The 22141-nt window shown below is 31.2% G+C and overlaps 2 protein-coding genes across 3 annotated transcripts; one reads left to right on the forward strand and one right to left on the reverse strand.

Annotated features, from left to right (window-relative positions):
* Nucleotides 1-6385: 6385 nt before the first annotated feature.
* Nucleotides 6386-9603, reverse strand: LOC118041225 (uncharacterized). Of its 2 annotated transcripts, XM_073404184.1 has the most exons (4): nucleotides 9244-9603; nucleotides 7761-7909; nucleotides 7474-7580; nucleotides 6606-6746 (listed from the first exon to the last, which is right to left on the reverse strand). In XM_073404184.1, exons 1-3 carry the CDS (start codon nucleotides 9427-9429, stop codon nucleotides 7523-7525), a joined length of 393 nt encoding a protein of 130 aa, XP_073260285.1. In that variant the 5' UTR covers nucleotides 9430-9603; the 3' UTR covers nucleotides 6606-6746; nucleotides 7474-7522. The 2 variants fall into 2 exon arrangements, with proteins under 2 accessions (XP_034904356.1, XP_073260285.1); XM_035048465.2 differs by lacking the exon at nucleotides 7474-7580 and having other exon boundaries at nucleotides 6386-6746; nucleotides 9244-9591.
* An 8070-nt stretch (nucleotides 9604-17673) lies between these two features.
* LOC118041224 (E3 ubiquitin-protein ligase PUB23) lies at nucleotides 17674-19151 on the forward strand. The gene has a single exon (XM_035048464.2). It carries the CDS (start codon nucleotides 17733-17735, stop codon nucleotides 18999-19001), a length of 1269 nt encoding a protein of 422 aa, XP_034904355.1. The 5' UTR covers nucleotides 17674-17732; the 3' UTR covers nucleotides 19002-19151.
* Nucleotides 19152-22141: the final 2990 nt, after the last annotated feature.

A 22141-nucleotide genomic window follows, 5' to 3' on the forward strand; every position in this document is an offset into this window, starting at 1 on the left:
AAATTTAAAATCTTTTTATTTTTTATTTGGTTCAAATTAATATTTTTTTGGTGTTATCAAATCATTTTAATGTGCTGATGTCAAAAAATAATTTTTAAAAAATAAAAAAAACTTTATTTTGATATATTTCTGAATGAAAAATACTTTGAAAAGCAACTGCTACCATATTCTCAAATACTCCAATGTGGGATAGGATGGAGGTACTTAGAGGGTATTTGGGAGTGCTTTTCAAAAGCGCTTCCGAAAAAATTTGAAAATTTTTTATTTTTTTTTGTTTTGAATTAATATGTTTTTGATGTTTTCAAATCATTTTGATGTGCTGATCTCAAAAATAATTTTTAAAAAATAAAAAAACATTATTGACATACTTTTCTGAGTGAAAAGTACTTTGAAAAGCAACAACAACCACACTCCCAAACACGCTCTAGTCTATTGAGCAGTGTTGACCATTAATAATTGTTGCAATATAGGTGGATTTAGTTTCAAAATTTGGTTGTTTTCTCTTATTTTTGTTATCAAAAGATATTTTCAGTTTAGCTTTTTTTCTTTATAAAAAAGGAATAAACAAAATTGGAACTAAAACAAAATGTGGGAAAAATATTAATCAATTTTCTTTATTTTTACATTTTTCAATCCGAACCTTTTTTTTTTCGGTCACGAGGTATAAGATAGCGATCATTTTATTTTATGATGCCTATCACCTATAATAGATGGTAATTATAGCTGAAGTGTAAATGAAGTTATACCATATATAACTTGTCGTATACCAGGTGGTGTATATATATATATATATATATATAGTCTTTGTATCATGAAGCACTTTGTTGGTATCATATACATGCTTATGAAATTCTCCTTCATCTTGCATAAATATTGAATTGATTGCCAAGTCTACATTCCTCAAATAAAAAAAAAAGATCATCTCTTTCTCTAGGCTAGGAAAGAACTTTTTGGGAGAACAGATGGAGCTTGAACTTTTCAAAGGCTTGCTAGCACTCTGAAGTCCATTCAAAACTAGAGATATTCTACAGAGTTTTGAATAATGACAAACAACAATCTCCAAGGCGAGAAATTAACTTGTTGAGGGTTGCAATCCTTTAAGTTAGCCTTTGGGCATCTTTTGTGGACTAAGAATATGTATATTCAAGATAGCCTGTATCTTTTCAAGATTGGGCTTAATCCCCATGTTGTTATCCAAGAAACACAGAAACTCTTATTTTCATGGCAAGGACATGTTTGGTAGAATTTAACTTTATCTAATGCTAGGGTAGAATAAAGAAGACCTTCTCCATTTCCTGGAGATGTTGTTTAAAAATCATGCTTTTAACGAACATATCATCAATATAGGCTTTTATGTTTTGGTATGTTTGATTCTTGAAAACTTTATTCACCATCTGTTGGTGCATTGCCCTATGTTTTTCAAACCAAAAGGCAAGACTCGATAGCAAAATGTTTTTTGATCAGTGATAAAAAACGATTTTTATTTTATCATCAAGGTGGATAGGACTTTGATGATATCCTAAATTAGCATTCAAAGAACTCAGATACTCAAAATCAGTTATAAAGTCTACCAATTAGTCTATCTTTGGCAATGGAAACGTGTCTTTGACACACGACTTGTTAAGGTCAGTGAAGTCGACACATATTCTCCACTTTTCATTTGACTTTGTCATCATAACCATGTTGATAAGCCATTTTAGGTACATTATTTCATGAATGAATTCAATATTTATTGGCTTATATGTCTATAATGAGATGGCTTTTTTTCCCCCTCCAAAATTCCTTTTATTTTGTTGAACAAGAGTGAAGAAATGAATAATCATTAGCTAATAAAAAACCACCTCATGGTTGATATCAAGCATGTCAGATGGGTTGAAAGGTAAATTTTTGTTTTTGGGTGTTAAGAAGCTGTACTAAAGCTTTCTTTTACTTTGGACCCAGGGTTGAACCAATCATGGTGAAGGTATTTTCTTTTAAATAGAGGCTAACCTCCTTCAATTCTTTTAACTTTTATTCTTATCTTAAGTTTTTCTTTTATGGGCACTATATGGTCTACACACAAAGTAGTACTCTTCCCTTTTAGGCATCTTAAAGTATACATTCTAAAGATCAATTAGTTTCCCCTCATAGTAGCTACTCCCTTGTCTATAAAGAATTCCATGGCTAAATACTTGTTGTTAATCATTGCATTGATCTTGTGAATGAGAGGCCGACCAAGAATGACATTGTAAGAGAGATATATATTGATCATCATAAATATTTGCTGAAATATATTACACCTTGGGTATGTTCTAATGGTAACTAAAAGGTTTAGAGCACCCTCTACTAGTACTCATTTCCCTTTAATTCTTATATAAAAAAAGTCCTCATTAGAGTTAGTTTTATGAAGTCAACATCCATCTGTGTCATTGCATCTTCTGAGAGGATATTCACAACACTTTTATCGTCAACAAGTATAATATGTACGTTGTAGTTTGGCAAAACCATATAGATTACCAGGGCATCTTCATAAGGAAACATCACCTTTTCATTTTCTCTCTATTACAGTTGCCACTTTGGCCCTAGTGGTATTCAATAATCATCATTAACTTAAAGTATATAAGTTTGTTTTGTGTAAGTACTCTGGGATTTCTTTTAAATGTTGGGGTATCTTAAGAGGAATGCCTATTGTCGTGTTTGAGAGATATTTCCTTTTGTATATAAAAGTGAGGATGCTTTTTTCATGCTACACTTGCTTCTTTCATGCAAATATGATTTTTCATAGCTTGCTTCACATTGAGAAAATTCTATCAGGTAATGCATAAATACATTCCCATGCGAAGTAATTGAACACACCACTAATCAAAGCTTTTATAGTCACTAGTTTCAATAGGTTTTTCACCTTTAGCATCACTTCATTGAATTTCTTCAAGTAGGCCCTTATGCTTTCTCCCTCAAAATAAATGATGGAAAAGAGTTCATTAAAATTTTTTGGCATGAATATTCATGCTGAAATGAGCGATCAATTTATTATACAAATCTAAAAAATTGGATATGGATTTAGGCTTTAGATTATGATACCAGGCTCGTGTAAATCCTCTAATAGTGGTAAGAAGTATTTTATGCATGGCATTAGTATCTTGAATCACAAATTCCAAATTTCTCCTTATATTCTATATATGTTGTCTAGAGTCAAATAGGTCATCTTAGTGTTGGAAGTTCATCTTGGCAACTACAAAGTATCTAGAGAGACGAGTGTTCAACACACTATCATATAGTGAAGAATATCTTATTTGACTCAAGTCATTTTCCTTGTCTTTGGTATGCAGCCTTTTTAGGTTGTAGGGTGCTAGATTAAAACTTTGTAAGAGATCGAGGTTGATGGCGAGGGATGTAGCCCCAAGCCTTGCTTTTTGATCTATGTAGGTTATAGATTCGATATGAGAAGGCTCCTCATGATATCATGGCCTAGTCCTTGTAAGAGTAATAATATGATGTTTATTGTCTTCCACCTCGTTTATGGTAATCTCTTTTGGGAACTGAAGTTATCGTTGCATATAAGGTGAAATTGGTGGAGCTAGAGGAGGTTTGGATGGTTGTATGGTGGCCTGTATACTCTGAGGATAATCATTGAGAGCTCTAAGTTGTTGTTGTTGTATATCTAACACAACCTCTTTGAGAGCTCTCATTTGTTGCGCTGGCGATTAGAAATCTATTGGAGCTAACGATGATGGTGGGTGTTCAGTAACTTGCCCTCCTAGTGTATATCTTTATGTTGAGGATGTAAATGAGCAATAAAAAGAAAACAAACAAGGCTTATGTTTATATTTCTATGGACGACATCATTGATGAAGCTAAAAAAAACTTCTTTGGATTAAGCTTTTTTCACGGATGATAATAGGTTGGATAGGGGTGTTACCTACAAAAGAATCCTCTAATATTGATGTCAATTTAGGGTTTTTCAGGTTGATATGATATAACGACAGTGGACAGAAAGAGTTAGATGTTTTTCTTCTGTGTTGAGATGAAAAAAATCCTCATTTTCTCCTCTAGACTTGGGAATATATATCTTATTCTAGAAAAAATTTGAAGCTACTTGACAAGTAAGATGACAGAATTATTACATAACTTACCCTATCACTTATAGTTGGCGGCAATTATAGCTGGAGTGTAGATAAAGATATACCATATATAGCTTGGTGTGCCTAGAGAAATAGATGGGTGATAAAAATAGAAAGAGAGAGCAAAATGGTGGGTCGGTGAAGACTGAACGTCATCAAGTCTATTGGGCACGCAAGTAAGCCAAAACTAGGGCTGAGCATTTCCGGTTCGGTCCAGTTTTAAACCAAAATAAACAACCAAACCGATTTTTTTTTAATTTTTTGAATCGAACCGAACCAAAAACCGATTCAAACCGATTAATTTCGGTTCGGTTCGGTTTTTTTCCCTTACAAACCGGTTCAAACCCAATGGTCCTCTCTGCTTCTTCTACAACCTTGACCGCAACAACGTCCAACTGCACATAACGTTGATTATTCGAGGGAAAGTTCTTCCATTTCATTGTAATTAATCAAATGGCATAATTAATCAAATGGTAGGGGGTTGTAGAAATCCATGGATCTGAAAAACAAAAGAAAAGGAATGGATCTACTATTCCAATTCCATTTATGGCACAAACTCAACAAGAAAATTAAAACCCAAAGGAACCAAATCCATAAGAGAGGGGAGGAAAATCAAAGGCAGAGGGTAAAGTGAGAGAAATGCAGAGAAGGGAGAGGGTGGGGTGGGGTGGGGTAAAGTGAGATGCAGAGAAGGGAGAGGGTAGGGGGGCATATCTTCAAAAGTAGAAACTTTTTGTTTCTCCACCAGAATCAAGCTCGAGCTTTGAGTGTAAGTGTAATACAGGGGAAATATTTAAGCTACTCCATAGGAGACTTACGAAGCAGACTTATGGGGGGGAGACTCAAAAAGATGCATTTAGTTTCATGGAATCAAGTTTGTTAATCGAATAGAGAAGGGAGAGGGTGGGGGGCGGGGGGGGGAGGGTGCAGTGAGAGACAGAGAGGGGGGGCGGCTAGGGTTAGGAAATGTTTGTATTTATACTTGTTTTTTTTTTTTTTAAGTGCTGGTTGATTGAACCGGTTCGGTTCGGTTTGGTTTAATCGGTTTCAGACTTTAGAAACCGAAACCGAACCGAACCGGAATTTTTTTGTGATTTTTTAATCAGTTAATTCAGTTTTTTTTTCGGTTCGGTTTTTTCGGTTATTTTTTTTTTAGTTTTCTCGGTTTAATCAGTTTATCGGTTTTTTTGCTCACCCCTAGCCAAAACTGTTTTTTCTTCATGTATTATGAAATACCAAATTTGCAGTTTTTTCATCCTCTTTTAGGTTTTTTCCAAAGACAATTGACAAACACAAACCAACCGAAGCATGTGGGAAAACATAACATTTTCTTATTGTTAATTAGTTTCTTTTTTATGGATGTCATACATTACTTCGGTGTTGAATATCTAGACCCCTAAAATGATACAAGGTTCGGCAAAGCTGCACCAAAGATAATCACGACCTCCCATTATGTAATCTTATTTTATTAATACTAATGAGTATCTCCTACTTACAGGGGCTCTAACTCTCAAGGACTCTGCAGAAAAGTTGATTTGCCTCTCTGTTAAACTCTAAACGTCTTAACCATCATCCACTTCAACCTTATAGCATGCTATAACAAGAGCTCTTACCTGCACAATACTCAAACGTGACCGTAGTTGTGACTTCTAGAGTCATCGAACTGCCTCGTGTCCATTGGTTCCTCAGCTACGTTGACGTTGAATTTCGGCATCAATCGACTATGATTTAATTTCTCGTCGAGCGAGCAGAGAAGGGTAGGAAAGCGGTCGCTAGAGGACACGGGCTGGGTAGTTCCAGCTTGGGAAAACGATTGGTGCCACTTTCATTTTATTTTGGCTTATCACACGATTCAAGGAAGAAAATCCGAGCAACTTCGAGGGACCGATCCCGTTTTGTTTTCCAGTCGCCCTCAATTTGCATAAAACGACGCCCCACAACGTTAGGCAGAAGCCTTTCTCGTCTAACTAAAATTATTTAGGGAAAGTGGGGGAGTGAAGGGTCAGGCAACCAAGTCCCACATCACCTATACCTAATAGAAATATTAAGGAACCACCAAACCGAGCACTTCCTAGCGGTGCCATAGGATGCGTACAGATGATAGCCTACACCACTCTAATTTGTTTCCATATAGAAACCTAAACTAACCTAACCTAAGAGTTCATTAATTGACAGAATATGGTTTGCCACAAGATTGTCAACAGTAAGGCTACAAGCCAAAAAATGAAATATAATCACTCGTTGTAGTGATGGAAGTTGTAATGCTGCGAAAATGCACCGTGTGATACGCCAAAGATACACAACATTTCTCAACTGTACAACGAATACAGTTATTCCTTCATCTAAGGAACAACTTGTCAAGAGCAGTCAGCACAAAAAAAAAACATTACATATTCAAGTATCCTTCCAGTCCTAACATCTATACAAAGATACGTTAATCTTTAAGCATAACTGCAGAAGGATTGGTGGCGTTGAACAGGTAAAGCAGCTTTTTAACAATGCCCAGCTCACTTGTCTGCATTTATTCCAAAGATCCGAACCTTGTGCATATTTGGGAACTTCGCAACAACAAGCACTATCACAGCAACAGTGTTGAAAAAGAGCATTGGATGTCGATAGTCAGTTGTGTGTGAGGCTATCAAGTACCTGCCAGAGAAAGCAAATGAAAGTATAATCTCAATTTCAAGCATAGGCAAACAACATCAAAGTAAATTTAAGATTAATGTACAATAACGCACACTTAATTGTGCCAAACAATACATGAAATGAAACACAAAAGGGCTTGGCAATGCTGTCCATCCTATTACAGATATCATGTCAAGGGGAAACTAAGTACTGAATCATAACTTTCCACGAGACAGCAATTGTGCTTGGACAAGGTCAAACAGGTAAATAGTCTCCTGGTTAAAAAAATATCAGGCAATTTCAACACAATTTTCCATGATTTGGGGAGAGCCTAAAGACTGAAAAACTGTATTGCACTACGGAACTAGAGGCACAAAAATCTAGCCTGAACCTAGGTGCTCAACCAATACAAGCAGATTTTAATTGACCCAAGGGAGCTGCTCAAGTCCAGTAATCAAAGGCTTGCAGCTATGCTAACCCATCTAAGATGCATTATGCTTTCTCCAAAGCAATTTAACCCAGACAAAACCGAGGCATCTCACTGATGAGCACCATGAATTCTTACAATATTAGATTACTCTTATTAAGTGAATTTATCCAACTCAATTCAAATTTTACTCCATAGCTATTGACAATATGGCATTACAAAGTTCAAACTTTCACAGACAAGCTTTAAAGCACATAGTCTACCATGGATGGCAATTAATGAGACTTAAATTGCCAAAGAATATAATTACAACTCCCGTACAGTAAAAAACAGGGCAAAAGTATTCGCCGTAATCCATGACAGGACAGGCCTAGAAAAGGACAGCAATGAAACACCACTCCCGCATGTATTTACACAATTCAATCATTCTGTACATGCATTACAAACAATGAGATTACAAAGAGTACAAAGCAAGTCAGGAAATATTTGCTTAACATGCATATAACTATGAACAAGAAGCTTTTCTAGATGAAGAAATAGAAAGCATGCCAGCTCATGTGTGTACACATGCATACTTAAAAATATAAAAGGTCTTCCAGAAAACTTACAGCACCAGAGGTACAACAGTTAGAAACTTTCTGTTCCGTGTCAGCTGCTTTCCATTATCCATCTGCTCCCACCAGGTCAGCCGATTATACATCCCCTGGTCTTCTGCAAATGGGGTTCCTTTCTTCCAGTGGAAAAAGTGATAAGTGATCTGAAAAGTGAATCATTCTAATCAATCATATTTCCGCAAAAAACAAAGCATCTTAGCTGCCACTGGAAATGAAAACAGATAGAGCACTGAAATGAACATAGAACTTGTCATGGTGGTTAACAATAATTTATGGAACAGTTGTACAAGTGGTAAAAAACAGATCAATATTAAGCCATTTTAATGCAAAGAAAAAGAAATATGACACCTATTAAAAAGTAATATATTCTGCCATTTATTACAACTACAAAAGCTTTCATTCTACTCAATTAGAAACTCTTTAAATCATTGTTTCTGTTCAAACAATACAGGCATACCCCAACATCAAGTTTTTTAAATCCAAATCTGCAGTGAGCAAACCCCATACCCAAATCAGTTCATAATGTTGTTACATGAAAGTAAGTAGCCTATCATAGGTTGGCAAATTCCATTGCATATCCACAGCCTATGAATCTATAACATGTCATAATTAACGTGTGTTCCCCACATCTTTTAGTAACCTAAGCCTAGAACAAAACCAGACAAGGCTAACAGTTCAAAACATATAGCTTCACAGATTTTATGCATTTCCCATTAAATCCATGTACACTAATGCTCATGTCTCCTTAGCATAGCTGGTAAAGTTTCTTGAGGTTGCACTTTCAATTTATTTCACACTGCTTGTACTAAGGGAATTGGAAGCAAAACACGAGGTGGATGCAGGTTTGAGGAAGGAGGAGGGTAACATGCCTGTGGTGAGCTGCAGAACCATTCTACCATTCTAACAAGGTCACACTCTAATCAACACTCACTGTGTTTACTTGGACATCTTATTTATTTTGGTTTTTAGCACTCTTTCATGATGATAGCTTGTGGTCATTTTTTGGACCAAAATCCTTCAAGTGAGGATGCTAACTACTACTAAAAAAAATGTTGATATAGAGTCATCTGCACCAAGACTTGCAACCTAATCAATGAGGGGAATACTGTATTGGCAATGGAACTCTTCCGCTCATTGTAAAGAACAAATCACAGAGACCAAGGTCCCTGCTTGCAACAAACAAAGGCGCCCATTTTACCATTTACATACAGAAACACTAATCCTCGGTCTTATCATTTGATGACAAATACAATAATCTCAATTAAGTATTATGCAGCTAAGGAAACTTGACAAATTAGCAAACTAAACAAAACATGCATGCAATCATCAACACTCCATCCAGTAATAATAATAATAATTGGCTATCTTTCTTCAACCACTAGGAATGGAGACGAAAAAAATATGAAAACCCTAATCAAGAAATTGTAAGCTAACCCAAGCCATATATTTATAAAATGAAAAGGGGGAGAAAACGTACGGCAAAGTGAGAGAGATTGACGATGGTCCAAGCCATGCCAGGAGAGCAAGCAAAGATAGAGAGAACAATAAGCCAAGAAAAGAACAATATTAATATGTAAGTAGTCCAAACCCCTGGATACATGAACCACTCCGTGTTCCTGTTCAGATCCGCCGGTGGCACCGCCGTCACATACAGATTCGCCATCTCTACCTTTTCTCTTTCTTTCTTTCTTTCAATGAATTTTTCCTTCTTTTCGTTTCGTTTCAATCAAGTATTGTGGTTTGGTGATTGAACAACAGCGCTCTCTCTCTCTCTCTCTCTCTCTCTCTCTCGGTGTGGTTGGTTGTTGATAATTATGAAGATTATTTGGATTTATGATGATTTTATTTATTTTGTTTGATAAGAAAAAAAAGAAAAGAAAATGATTTCAAATTAAGATTAGATTATCAGATAATAATTTAAGACTGGTGGATGGTTGTGATAATTTCAAGAATCTAAAGAAGCAAAAGATTCCTTTCTCTTTCTTCGGCTGGTGGCTGGTTAATCATGAAAATCAAAATTAATTTAATTAATTTACTTCTACTAATTTGATTAATTGATTTATAACATACTGACGCCGGAAGGGAAAGAAAAAACATATATACATTTGTCTTAACTTGATAAAACCAATGTTGCCCACTAAAGTCACTAGATAGAAAGTACGCGCTGTCTATTTTTTATTCAACATAAAACAAAAAAAAATCTAATAGAAAATTTAATAATATAATATAATATAATTAAAAAATATATATTGATAATAAATTTAAAAAATCAACAATAATTCAATACAAAAAATAAATGTTTTTCAATATTATAAAAATATATCTTTGCAATATTCCTAAAACATTTCAACGATCTTATTTATTAACAAAATAAATATTTAATGTGAGTGAGATAATTGCATATAAGAAAAAAAATATGATTCTCAATTATCAGTAAATAAAATAATAAAATTGAAAAAAAAAAATATATATATATATTAAAATTAACCTGAGTTTGTCTAGGATAACACATCAAATCTATAATCTAGTTGTAAGATTGGGATAACCTAATGGAAAACATATTGAATAAAATCATAAAACTCAATTATCAAAATCAACCTAATATTAAAGGCAAAATTAAAAAAAAAAAAAAAAAAGCAATGAGAAAAAAAGCTCGAGTCAACCCTAGTAAACCTGCTGAATCCATGACCTGAAACGTGACATCAAGATAACTACATATAAAAAAAAAATTCAAAAAAAAAATTCAAATACTAATGTCCAACTAATGAAATTAAAATAATAATAAAATAAAATAAAAAAGATAATAATAAAATAAAATAAAAAAGACTAAAACCATCTAATCTAATCTTTAAAGCTCTTGACACGAATCATGAGACTAGATTAAAACATAAAAGGCAAACCTGAAACATAATATTGTCAAATTCCCAACCAGCTAAAATAATTAGGGATGAAATAATAAAATAATAATAAAGATCAAAAAGAAAAAATAAATTTGAAAAGAATAAAGATCAAAATTTAACATAAAAAAATATAATCAAATCATTAGGGATGAAATTAAAAAATAATTTCAATTAATAAAAGGATAAGAAAACATATACAAATAACAATCAAAAGAATGAAGATCAAATTTGATATAAAAATAAAATGTTAATTGATAAAATTAAAAAAATAATAATTTAATAAAAGATTCAAGATTAAATACATTGCAATTAAAAGAACGAGGATCTAATTTGATTCAATAAGTAAATAACTAGACTTTTTTTGTTTTTTTCTTGCAATGTTCAATGTGTTTTTCAAGGAGGGGGAAAGGAAAAAAAAAAAAAAAACATGCAACTGAAGCTCAACTGCTAATTATCTGGTGACACGCACTCGCCACCATAAGAAGGGTGCGAGGTGCATCAAACATGACCTTAAAAGATGGTGTTTGAGGTTTTTATGGTGCCAAACATGCCACCTAAAAGGCCGTTACCCATACCTAATTGTTAAATTAAATTATTATTATTATTATTATTATTGTGTGTGTATTAAAAGATGTAATTACACATGACCCCACATAAAAATAACAAAAAAGCTAGAATTACATAATGAAAGTGCCATTGCATCTAAAGCCAATAAAGTTTGATTTTAAAGGGAATTTAAATCATTATACTGTACCAAAAAAATTGAAAAGCTCATAAAGCTTTTGTACACTGTGCAATAAAGTTGTAAGAAGATTGATTAACTTATTTATTTTTTAATCACTAATAGATCTTATAGAAAAGATCTTCTTACCCCTAAGATCAAGTTAATTAAGTTTTTCCTCGAATGACAAAATAGTTATTTTACTGTGTGAATCAACAATTAAATATGAGACCACTCAGCACTTTTTTCTTTTCTTTTCTTTTGTACTTCATGCTTATTTGTTCATTGTTAGGGTAGGGGCAACACATTAATTTACAAGACGTTTGCAAGTGATAATGATAAATAAATACATGTAAAACAATGATATTCTATTTTTTTTCGCTCTTTTTACTCTTTTGATATTTTGTTAGGAATATACTAGGTATCCAGTCCAAGTTAATTCCTAATCTAAAAGAAGTACGAATTGATATTATAAATGACTTGGTTTTTTAAGCTATATTTGTTTGTTGAAAAGTTTTTTTAAAGTGGTTTCCATGAAAAATGGATTCCTGAAAAATAAATTATTTTATGATATTTAATAGTATCATTAAAAATGAGATGGAAAACAGTTTTCTAGTATTTGGTTATGCCATGAAAAATATGAAAAATAAATTTTTATTATTTTAATTTTTTTTTCAAGTTTATTAAAAGAATAGGGATCAAAACTAACATATGAAAAAATTGAAGGATAATGAAATTGAGAAAAAAAAAATCTCATTTGATAAATTATTTCAAAGAAAACAAATAGCAATCAAAGAACATGGACCAAAACTGACAGATGAAAAAGTTAAAGAATATTAAATTAAAAAAAATCAATTTCATAAATTATTTCAAATAAAAAATAGCAATAAAAAAATAAAGACTAAATCTATTAGATAAGAAAAAAAAAAAGAAGTTAAAAGAAGATGAAATTGAGAGAAAAAAAATCTAATTTCATAAATTACTTGAAATAAAATAAAATAGTAATAAAAAGATTTGGAGCCAAATATGATACATAAAAAATTTCAATTAAAAAAAGGATAAAAAAAAACAAATAACAATCAGAAGAAAAATTAGCAAAGTTTTGATAAAAATCAAATTAAATCAAATTTTAAGGAATAAAATTGAAAATAAAAAATAAATCAAAAAAAGATTCAAAATAAAATATATAGCAATCAAAGGAATAAGGACCAAATTTGATATAATTAACAAATAACATCATATTTTTTTTTTATTTTTTAAAAACTTCTAGAAGTATCCTGCCCAAAATAAAATGAAAATATTTTTCTAAAAGCTACGTCAAGTTTTTTTTTTTTTTTTATCAAAAAGTGTTTTTCTTCGATCAATTTTTCTAATGGTAAACAAACATGTGAAAGTTTGAAAAGTGAAATTTAAAAAACATCTTTCCATGAAACAAATGAAGCCTTAGTTAGACCAACAATGCATACAACATGCCATTTACTGGATAACCAGAGTTTGAGTTTTTAGACTACAAAAACCTAGATTTTAACTTCTTTTAACTAAAAAGATCCAACCTTACTTACCCCATTTTCAATCTCATAGCACTCTCTAATCAATCTTAAAGTACAAAATCAAACCAAATTATAAAACTTTATGAACCTCATTTTATTTTGTTCAACATGGTTAAAGAGCAAAACCATCTCCATTAAATTATCCTTCCAAAGATGAACTAATTGATATAAACATCAATCTTTTTGTGGTTATAATATGGTTGACTTTAATTTTCTCTCCACTTTTTTTTTGTCAACTTTGTCTCTCTTCTTGCAACATAAAAGGACTAGAATGTGAGGTAAATGAAGTTTAAGAACCAAAACATACATAACTAAAACTACAAGGACCAAAAATATAAAATTAAAAACATGAAAGGTTAAATAAAACTTTTGTGAAATATCCTAAGACCAAATTGAGCTTTCTTAACATCTAGGGACTGGCTTTAGGAAAACAAAGTTTTATGACCATGACATAAACACGTAAAACAATATGGACTCATTAATTTTAGGGCCCGTGAGGATTAATCGAGGTACGCACAAGCTGATTCGAACACTTCACATGAATCCAAAAAAAAAAAAACAACAACATGGATAAGAAATATAAAAATACAAAAAAGAATTAGGATCGAAACATAAACACCTAAATTTACAAGGTCAAAAAATGTAAAAATAAAAAACTTTAAGGTCCAAATTGAATTTCTAATAAATTTTTACAGATCAAATTGAAAAATTCATGAACTAATATTTGACTTAAATGAAGTTTTAGGATCAAAATATAAATACCTAAAACTGCATGGACCAAAAATAAAAAATATAAAAATAATAATATGTGTGGATCAAATTGAATTTTTTTATGCAGGTGAAAGCACAAAAAACAACTAACAAGCACAAAAAAATGTAGAGTTTGATAAGCAAAAATGGTTGGAGACATGAACCCTAAATTCATAGTTTTATTAACTAAAATAAAGTATAAATAAGTATACATCTTTAAGAGGTTTATAATTTCTTTAAATAGACTAAAAAACCAACCTCTACTAAGTAATAAAATTAAAATTTTAGAACATAAAAGAAAATCATAGAAAATCCAAAAAAAACATGAAATTTAAAAATAAACAACAAGAAATAACAAAATCAGCTAAAATAGAACCTTCTAAGCCTAATTTAAAGTAATTCATGTAATGAATTGACCAAAAAAATGGGTTCGCTATATAATTGGGCTTTGGTGATCTCTTGCAAAAAGAACAAAAGAAAGAAAGAAAAAAAAAAAGCTCTGTCAAATGATTGAAATAAAAGTTATGGTCATTTTTCTTTATTATACTAGTATAACGCAACTATACCTTCTCGTGAGCCTAGCCGTGTTCCACTTATCCATAAAAAAACATTTATTAAGTTTCCTATATAGTCTATTTATAAGATATTTTCATCTAGTTATGGTAAATCTCCATCTAATTGCCCAATATTTTTAGCTTCTGTTGACTTAACTACTTTAATTTTGTAAGAAATTTTAAGGATCAAATTAAATTTTTAAAGATTGTACTATTCATATAACCAATAAAAGTCCCATATCAATAATACCACATTAGTTATTTACACAATTAATATCACAAATAAATTTTAAAAATTCTTCTTATTTAGTTCCTTACAATTAAAATAATAAACAAAAAAAAGTACATTTATCATGTGAATTATTCTTTTCTTATTCATGTATCTTTTTTGGTTTGAATAAAATATAATTTTTTTAGCAACATGTTTTTTGAATAAAAGGGAATGATAATTAGAATAAAGATTCATAAGAATCTTACTCATTTAAAATTAAAATTAGTAGGAAAAAATATATCTCTTCAATCGAAAATCAATTTCCTTATTAAAGTGTCTTTTTTTTTTGTTTTCAAGAAAATTAACATGTTTTGTAATTAATCAAAAGCAATGGTTTTCTAAATGAAAAGTTATCATGATCTCAAAAGCAAGTTTCAATAAAGAAAAACCATTAAAATAGTGTCTCAATATTTCAATCATTTAAAATAAGTAGGAAAAATATTTCTCTTCAATCTAAAATCAATTTCCTTATTGATGTGTTTTTTTTTCAAGAACATTAATGTATTTTGTAATTAATTAAAAGCAATGGTTTTATAAATAAAAACTTACCATTATCTCAAAATCAAGTTTCAATAATAATAAAAAAAAAAAAAACATTAAAATATTGTCTCAATATTTTGTATATGATTAAAGGAAAAATTAATTATCATTATAAAATCATGCAAAAACTCTATTAAAAAATAACCAAAAAATTATTAAATATTCTTGAGCACATTGTTAATTTTTTTTGGCAATCATTTAATTTAGAGTGCATTTTAATCAAAACCTAAAAACAATAATTTTTAAAATATAAAAAACCTAAAAAGATACAAAAACAAGGCGAGGTAACTATGTATAGAAAGTTTGGCCCACATGTTTGAACTTATATAAAAAAGGTAAACATACATGGGCTTCTAAAGACAAAAGCCCATGAACATGGCTTTCTTCCTTCTTTTTTTGTTCCAGGGTCTCGCATGTCATATTAGCAAACATCATGTTATCTTTTATAGTTTTGATTTGGATTGCCTCAAGTGGTTAAAAAGTTGAGATTCGAGTTTTAGAACTTTAAAAATCTATTTTCAACATTTCTTCACATGAAAAACTCCCAATAAATACCATAAAACAACATTAAATTTATTTATAACCTCAAAACACCTTTTATGAAGACAAAAAAAATGATCCAAAATGAAATCAAAAGAAAAAATATTCTTGAACCCTAATTTATTTTTTCTGGCAAGATAAAAATTTTAAACCATAATGGAACTCTTAAAGGCAAGTTAAATTTATTGACACCAAGATCATCTTTTGTTGTTATTGAAATGTAGGAAACCAACTACTTTTTCTCTTTATTTTTTTCAGCGATTTTCTCTCTTGTTTCTTAAACTTATGGACTAAAACGTTGAATAAATGAAATTTAATACTTAAGCATACATTACAAAAACCACAAAAACCATAGGGACCGAACATCCATGAACTAAATCTTTATATATATACCAAAATGATTTTTTCCACATCAAAATGAAACAAATTTTCTTTGTGTTCTTTTTAATTTGATCATTCTTTTAATACCATGAATTTAAATCTAATTTTATTAAATTAGCATCTGATTATATTTTGAAATATCATCAAACACCTTGAATTCAAAAAAATATGCAAAGAAAATAAAATATCAACATAAACAATATCAATAACATATTATGCAAGATGAAAATACTGAAGAATAAAGTTCAAGGATAAAGAAAAAATTAAACAACATATGTTGGGCAAGTAACAAACTATATTCTTTTAATGTAATTATATAATGTATAATAATCATTCATCCATTGCCATTGGTAGATTCCCAATTCACACTTATTAATTAGTAGAAAACTATTTTACCTTTTAAACTAACGGTGATCCTTATATATTACAACTTGTCTCAATTGTATCGTAACATTCAATTTCTCTATACTTTATAACTTATTAATTTTTAATCAATCTTGTATGTTTTTATTTGAGGACGTATTTTTATTTTTTATACTTAAATATGTAAACATTAAAAAGAAATAGCTAAGCATTTCTGTTATATTCAATCAAGTATAAGTTGATGTCGCTGTTAATTAAATTTATAGATCAGTAAGATAACTTTTATATCAAATATGCATGAATATTGCACTTTATTTTTTTTTATTATTCAAGTGTATTTACCTTTTTTCTTTCTATTTGATTATACTATATTTTTATTTTTTCTATTTAAACATTTGTATTTTAAAAAATTTATCAATTAAATGCTTACAATTTTAAAAGCTAATATTTATAGATATAAATAATATTAATTTAAAAATCTTATGTGGGCATATTTGATCATATAAAATCAAATTTAAAAATGAAACAAGAAAAGAATAATATTAATTTACTCAAGTTAAAAGCTACAAGGGGAAAAAAAAAGACAAAAAATTGTGAATCATAATTAACTGGGCAAGAAATAAATGAGGCGACAAAAAGCCACCAAATGAAGAAATCGCGCGCGCTACCACAACCATATCCATGTCATATGACGGCTTTTGGTTGAAATTATGGAAGCTACTTCACTTAAACTACATTCCTCGTGCCAAGGAACTTTTTCTTCACGGCATATATACCAAGATTTTATTTTTAGAAGAAAATAAAACCTCCCATTTTAATTCTTCATATAAGAAAAGAGAAGAGAAGCAAAACGCCAATATCGGCAGGGGGAAAAGGGGGAGAAAACCCATTAATATATTGGGTCGAAGGAAGCAGTTTGGTCTCCACCATTTTGTATAAGATCGATGACATATAAACCGAATTCAACAATCTCCGTTCGGCTTAATTCATACTATAATTAAGTTATATGCATATAGAAATTAACATTTGGCTTAACAAATCGAAAGTCAACGACGAGAATGAAGTCCGAGATTAATTATGGTTGGTACAAGTTAAGAAAACTGCACGTAGTCAATGCTCCGAGTAATAAAAAAGGATATACGCAGCTCCGGTGAACAAAAGAGATTCAATGAACTCACATAAGAACGGTGTCACCGTGGCATCTCTTTTCCACTCTACTTATATTTTGCAGCGCCTTCTTTTGACCATTCAAATGTCAACGATGTCAACACCCCATCCTCCCCTTTTAAATTAATCATATCCTTGCTATTTACAACCATATTTGCTACTATAGCAATTGCATTTACTCTCTCTCTCTCTGTTCTTCATCCTGGCTAGCTTGCTAGTTTAGCATTACATGCAAAGAGAGGAACAAGAGATTCAAAGAATGGATGGTTCTGTTCATCATATTGTGCCATCTTTCTTTATCTGCCCAATATCTCTTCAAATTATGAAAGATCCAGTTACTATATCCACAGGTATGACCTTTGATCGAGAAAGCATACAGAAATGGCTTTTCTCTTATAAAAACATCGCTTGTCCTATTACAAAACAACCCCTCTCTGATTTCCGTCTCACCCCAAACTCTAATCTTCTTCGCTTGATCCAATCATGGCACTTGCAACACGCATCATCATCAACAACAAAGTTTGCGGAGCCTAATCATGATGCCTTGATGAAAGTGCTTCTTGAGGAGATTAAGCAACCCCATTTACAGGTAAAATCTCTTAGAAAGATCAAGTCATTAATCCAAGAGAATCATGGTGATAATAGCAGGATTAGTTGCATTAGAGATGATAGTGTATTTTCCCTTGCAGTATCTCTTGTAGTCCAAACTGAGTTACCAGGGATTCCACAGATTACTGGTAATGACACTCCGGTGATCGCTGAAGCGGTGTCTTTGTTATGTCTTTTAAGTCCCTCTGATGAGGCATTAAAGATGGTTTCACAAAATGAAAATGGCCTATTAATCTGTTCACTCTGTTCAATTATGACTCAGTATCTGAGTAATCTACAGCTTAGAATTCAAGCTGCTCTTGTCCTGAAGTCCATATTCGAAGTGGTAGATGACATTTACAAGGAAGGACTTAAATTTGAGTTCTTTGAGAATATCATTGAGATATTAAAGGACCAAAATTCAAAACATGGAAGCATGGCAGTTTTAGCTATTTTAATAAGAGTTTTATCATATGGGAAGAATAAAGAGAAAGCTATTAAGGGAGGATGCACTCCGATCCTGATCGAGTTGCTAGCTGAGGAAGATGAGAGGCATGTCTGCGAGATGATGTTAGTCGTTCTAGAAAAACTGTGCCAGAAAGCAGAAGGGCGGGCGGCCTTTTTGTCACATCCAGCAGGCATGGCAGCTGTGGTGTCAAAGATCTTGAAGGTTTCCCATGTTGGAGATGATAAATCAATAAGTTTGCTGTCATGTGTCTTAAGATTTTGTACTAGCAGTGGTGAGGCTGCTCAAGAATTTATGGAGGTGGGTGGAATGACTAAGATTTGCTTGGTGATACAAAGTGGAATATGCAATTCAAAGACCAAGGAAAAGGCCAGGGAAATTTTAGAGTTTCACTTCAAAACATGGAACAAGTCCCCTTGTTTCCCCTCTTCATTCAAAGCTTGATTAATTACCTTGCGTCCACATTGTAGAGAGAATCATTAATTTCCTGCAAAACTATTCTTATGTGAATTATTATTTTCCTGGTTATTTGTTATGTTTTTCAAGTGGATCGAAGGCCGTTCTGTTTATCCCCATTTTGTAGTTGTTGCCAAATTAATGTAGTAAATAAAATATGATGATGAAGAAAAAACAAAATAAAACTTGAAGTCGTATACTCACATTATTCTTGATTTTAAAGATATGTTCTCAATACAAGATTATTCTTTAGGATTCAACATATTATTCATCTAAAACAACGGTCATAAAAATAGCTAGACCAAGAACGAGAATAAATACCAAAAAGTTTAGCAAATATTAAAAAAGACAACGATTTTCGGCACTTTTTTTATTGTAACAGCTAACAATGAATTGAACAAAATTAATTCCGTTGAATCGCGTACATGAAGACAATCAAAGGTTTTTCTCTTGCTTGGCTTAACCTTATACATGCAAGTCCATTATCTTTTTCTTGTTGATTATTATCTTATATCAAATTTACTATATAAAAATTAGATGAAGATCTTATTTTTTTCAATGTAAGATAAAATACATTATATATACATACTCTATATTCATAAGAAGTAAGCTGTATTTTTTTAATATGAAATAAAAACTTTTTGAAATAGTCTCTATTATTTTCAACAATTAGTGTGTGATGCAATTGTAAATCATAAAATGGAAGAACTTTAGATCTAGAATATTCTGTTTCTGTTACAATAAATTTACTCTATATATTTATGCAGTGGGAGCTAGCAACACCACTGTTATACTCTAATATTTATGCTGGTATACTTGATTACGTGAATATGGATTCTGCAGCATATATACATGGATACTGCAATATTTTAGCAACATCATAGGCAAAAGTTTACTACTCCAACAGCTTGAAATACCTTCTTTATATTTGATGCTAGGGTTTTGTAGTCATAAGTATATAGTACAGCTGGGAGTTAAATATTACCAAGGGAAGGGATGAGCAATATTGCAGCCAATAATTCATGCCAAACAATTATTCTTAAGACAAGCAAGGTAAATATGAACAAGTCTTCTCTGCGTACGTGTCAACATTGTATCATATATCCCAAACCAACAACCTCCACTAAGACGAAAGCGAACATGTAATTGACAAAGTAAACCATCAATATATTTTTCATTTTTGATAAATTATATCAGCTACTCTCTTTCGGATTTGTAAGTGCCAAACATATGACGATAATAGTTGGAAGACTTTTCCCGGCGTAGCTGAATAATGAGGCCTGAATATGTATACACGGATGATTAATTAGCGGCCCGCAACTCACTGGCGTCGATCTGCCACTGAAAGGGTCCTGCTTTGCCGCCATGCATAACGAATACACAGTAGAGCAGAACAGAGCAGGATGCCGCCGGGTAAATGCAGCCAAATCACTATGCATACGTCTACAAGGTACGTAGAAAGTTTTGTTGTAAATGAAGTGCATTTGGGAAAGGAAAAAAAATTAAATTGTCAGGAAAATAACAGAGGATTAAGTCATAAACAAGTATGAGAATATAGGAATTGAATTGTGGGTTTTTTAACAATCGGGATTGACTAGTTATTTTTCTCAAGACAATAAGCATGCATGGCAATTGCATAAAAGCTTATTTTCATTTCAATAGTAAAGTATATATATGTATGTATATTAATCTCATAATTAGAGAGTTTTCATTTCAATAGTAATAACAATCCTTTTAAATATCATTTAGAAATCTTTATATATATATATATATATATATATATATGTTTCTCGTCAAAACTATTTAACAAATTTCATCGGTCGAGTCATTATTAATTATATATATATATGTGTGTGTGTGTGTGCAGGAAACGTTCAAGTACTTAAAGAGTTAAAGGCCTAATTAATATATATATATATATATATATATATATATATATATATATATGTGTGTGTGTGTGTGTGTGTGTGTGTGTGTGTGTGTGTGTGTGTGTGTGCAGGAAACGTTCAAGTACTTAAAGAGTTAAAGGCCTAATTAATAATGACTCGACCGATGAAATTTGTTAAATAGTTTTGACGAGAAACATATATAAATTATAATTAGGTCGTATGTCTAATCCCTTAAACTCGGACGTAAAATTGGAACGTAGAAAAGAGCCGAACCATGTTGTCTTCTCAATCCAGTAGCACTTAGTCGCGTGCAATAAATTCGAGACAAGTTGCCAGTTTAGCGCTCGTGAAGTTTCGTCGCTTGCTCGCAGCTTGGACGCCGCAATTAATAAGGTCAATTCAAGAAAAAACGCTTTTGACCACTTTGTTCCAACGAATCCGATCCAGCTATACAGAATTTGAATTTCAGAACACCAGTTTTAAAATTTTACACCGAAAAGTTTGAAAAGTGTGTGTGTGTGTGGAGAGGAGACATTGATGCATCAATATATTTCCAAAATATAATTTTTAATTTAGAATTTTATTTAAAACATTCAACGAAAAATTGATAACCCTAAATAGATAAAATTTATATTTATACCTATAATATCTAAACTTGATAGAAAATAAGACCTAGATAATATAGATGTAACTCATTTCTATATATTATGTCTTTGGACGTGATTAAGAACATAGCTCAAGTGGGTATAAATTTAGCGAGTTGCTAAACTTAATATCCTTAGATTCATTTATGTATTAAGTCTAAATAAATATAAGTCTAACGAGCTGATTCAATATTTTTAAGTTTATCTATGTATTGAATTTAAGCAAATATAAGTTTAACAAGTTACCAAACTCATAGCTCGTGAGTTTAGTATCACGCCAAGCCCAAGTGAGTATAAGTTTGATGATCATTATAGACTTTTTATTGAGCCATAAAATTTTATTTGTTTAATTTTATAACTTTTAATATAAAATATTAATATCATGAATATTTATCTCCCTGGATCTCTATTATAACAATTTACTCCTAAGCATCTTTTGCAAAATTGCTAATTTAATTTCAGATACAAAATTTATAGAAGAAGAAGAAGTAGTAGTTTAAGTGCATTTTAAGAGGGTCTATGTGGTTAATAAAACACCACTTGTCTAAAAGGATAGGAGCACGAGGATATCACTAACTATAGCCACGAAGCAATG

The sequence above is a fragment of the Populus alba genome, chromosome 14 (genome assembly GCF_005239225.2).
Source record: "Populus alba chromosome 14, ASM523922v2, whole genome shotgun sequence".
Classification (NCBI taxonomy): Eukaryota; Viridiplantae; Streptophyta; class Magnoliopsida; order Malpighiales; family Salicaceae; genus Populus; species Populus alba.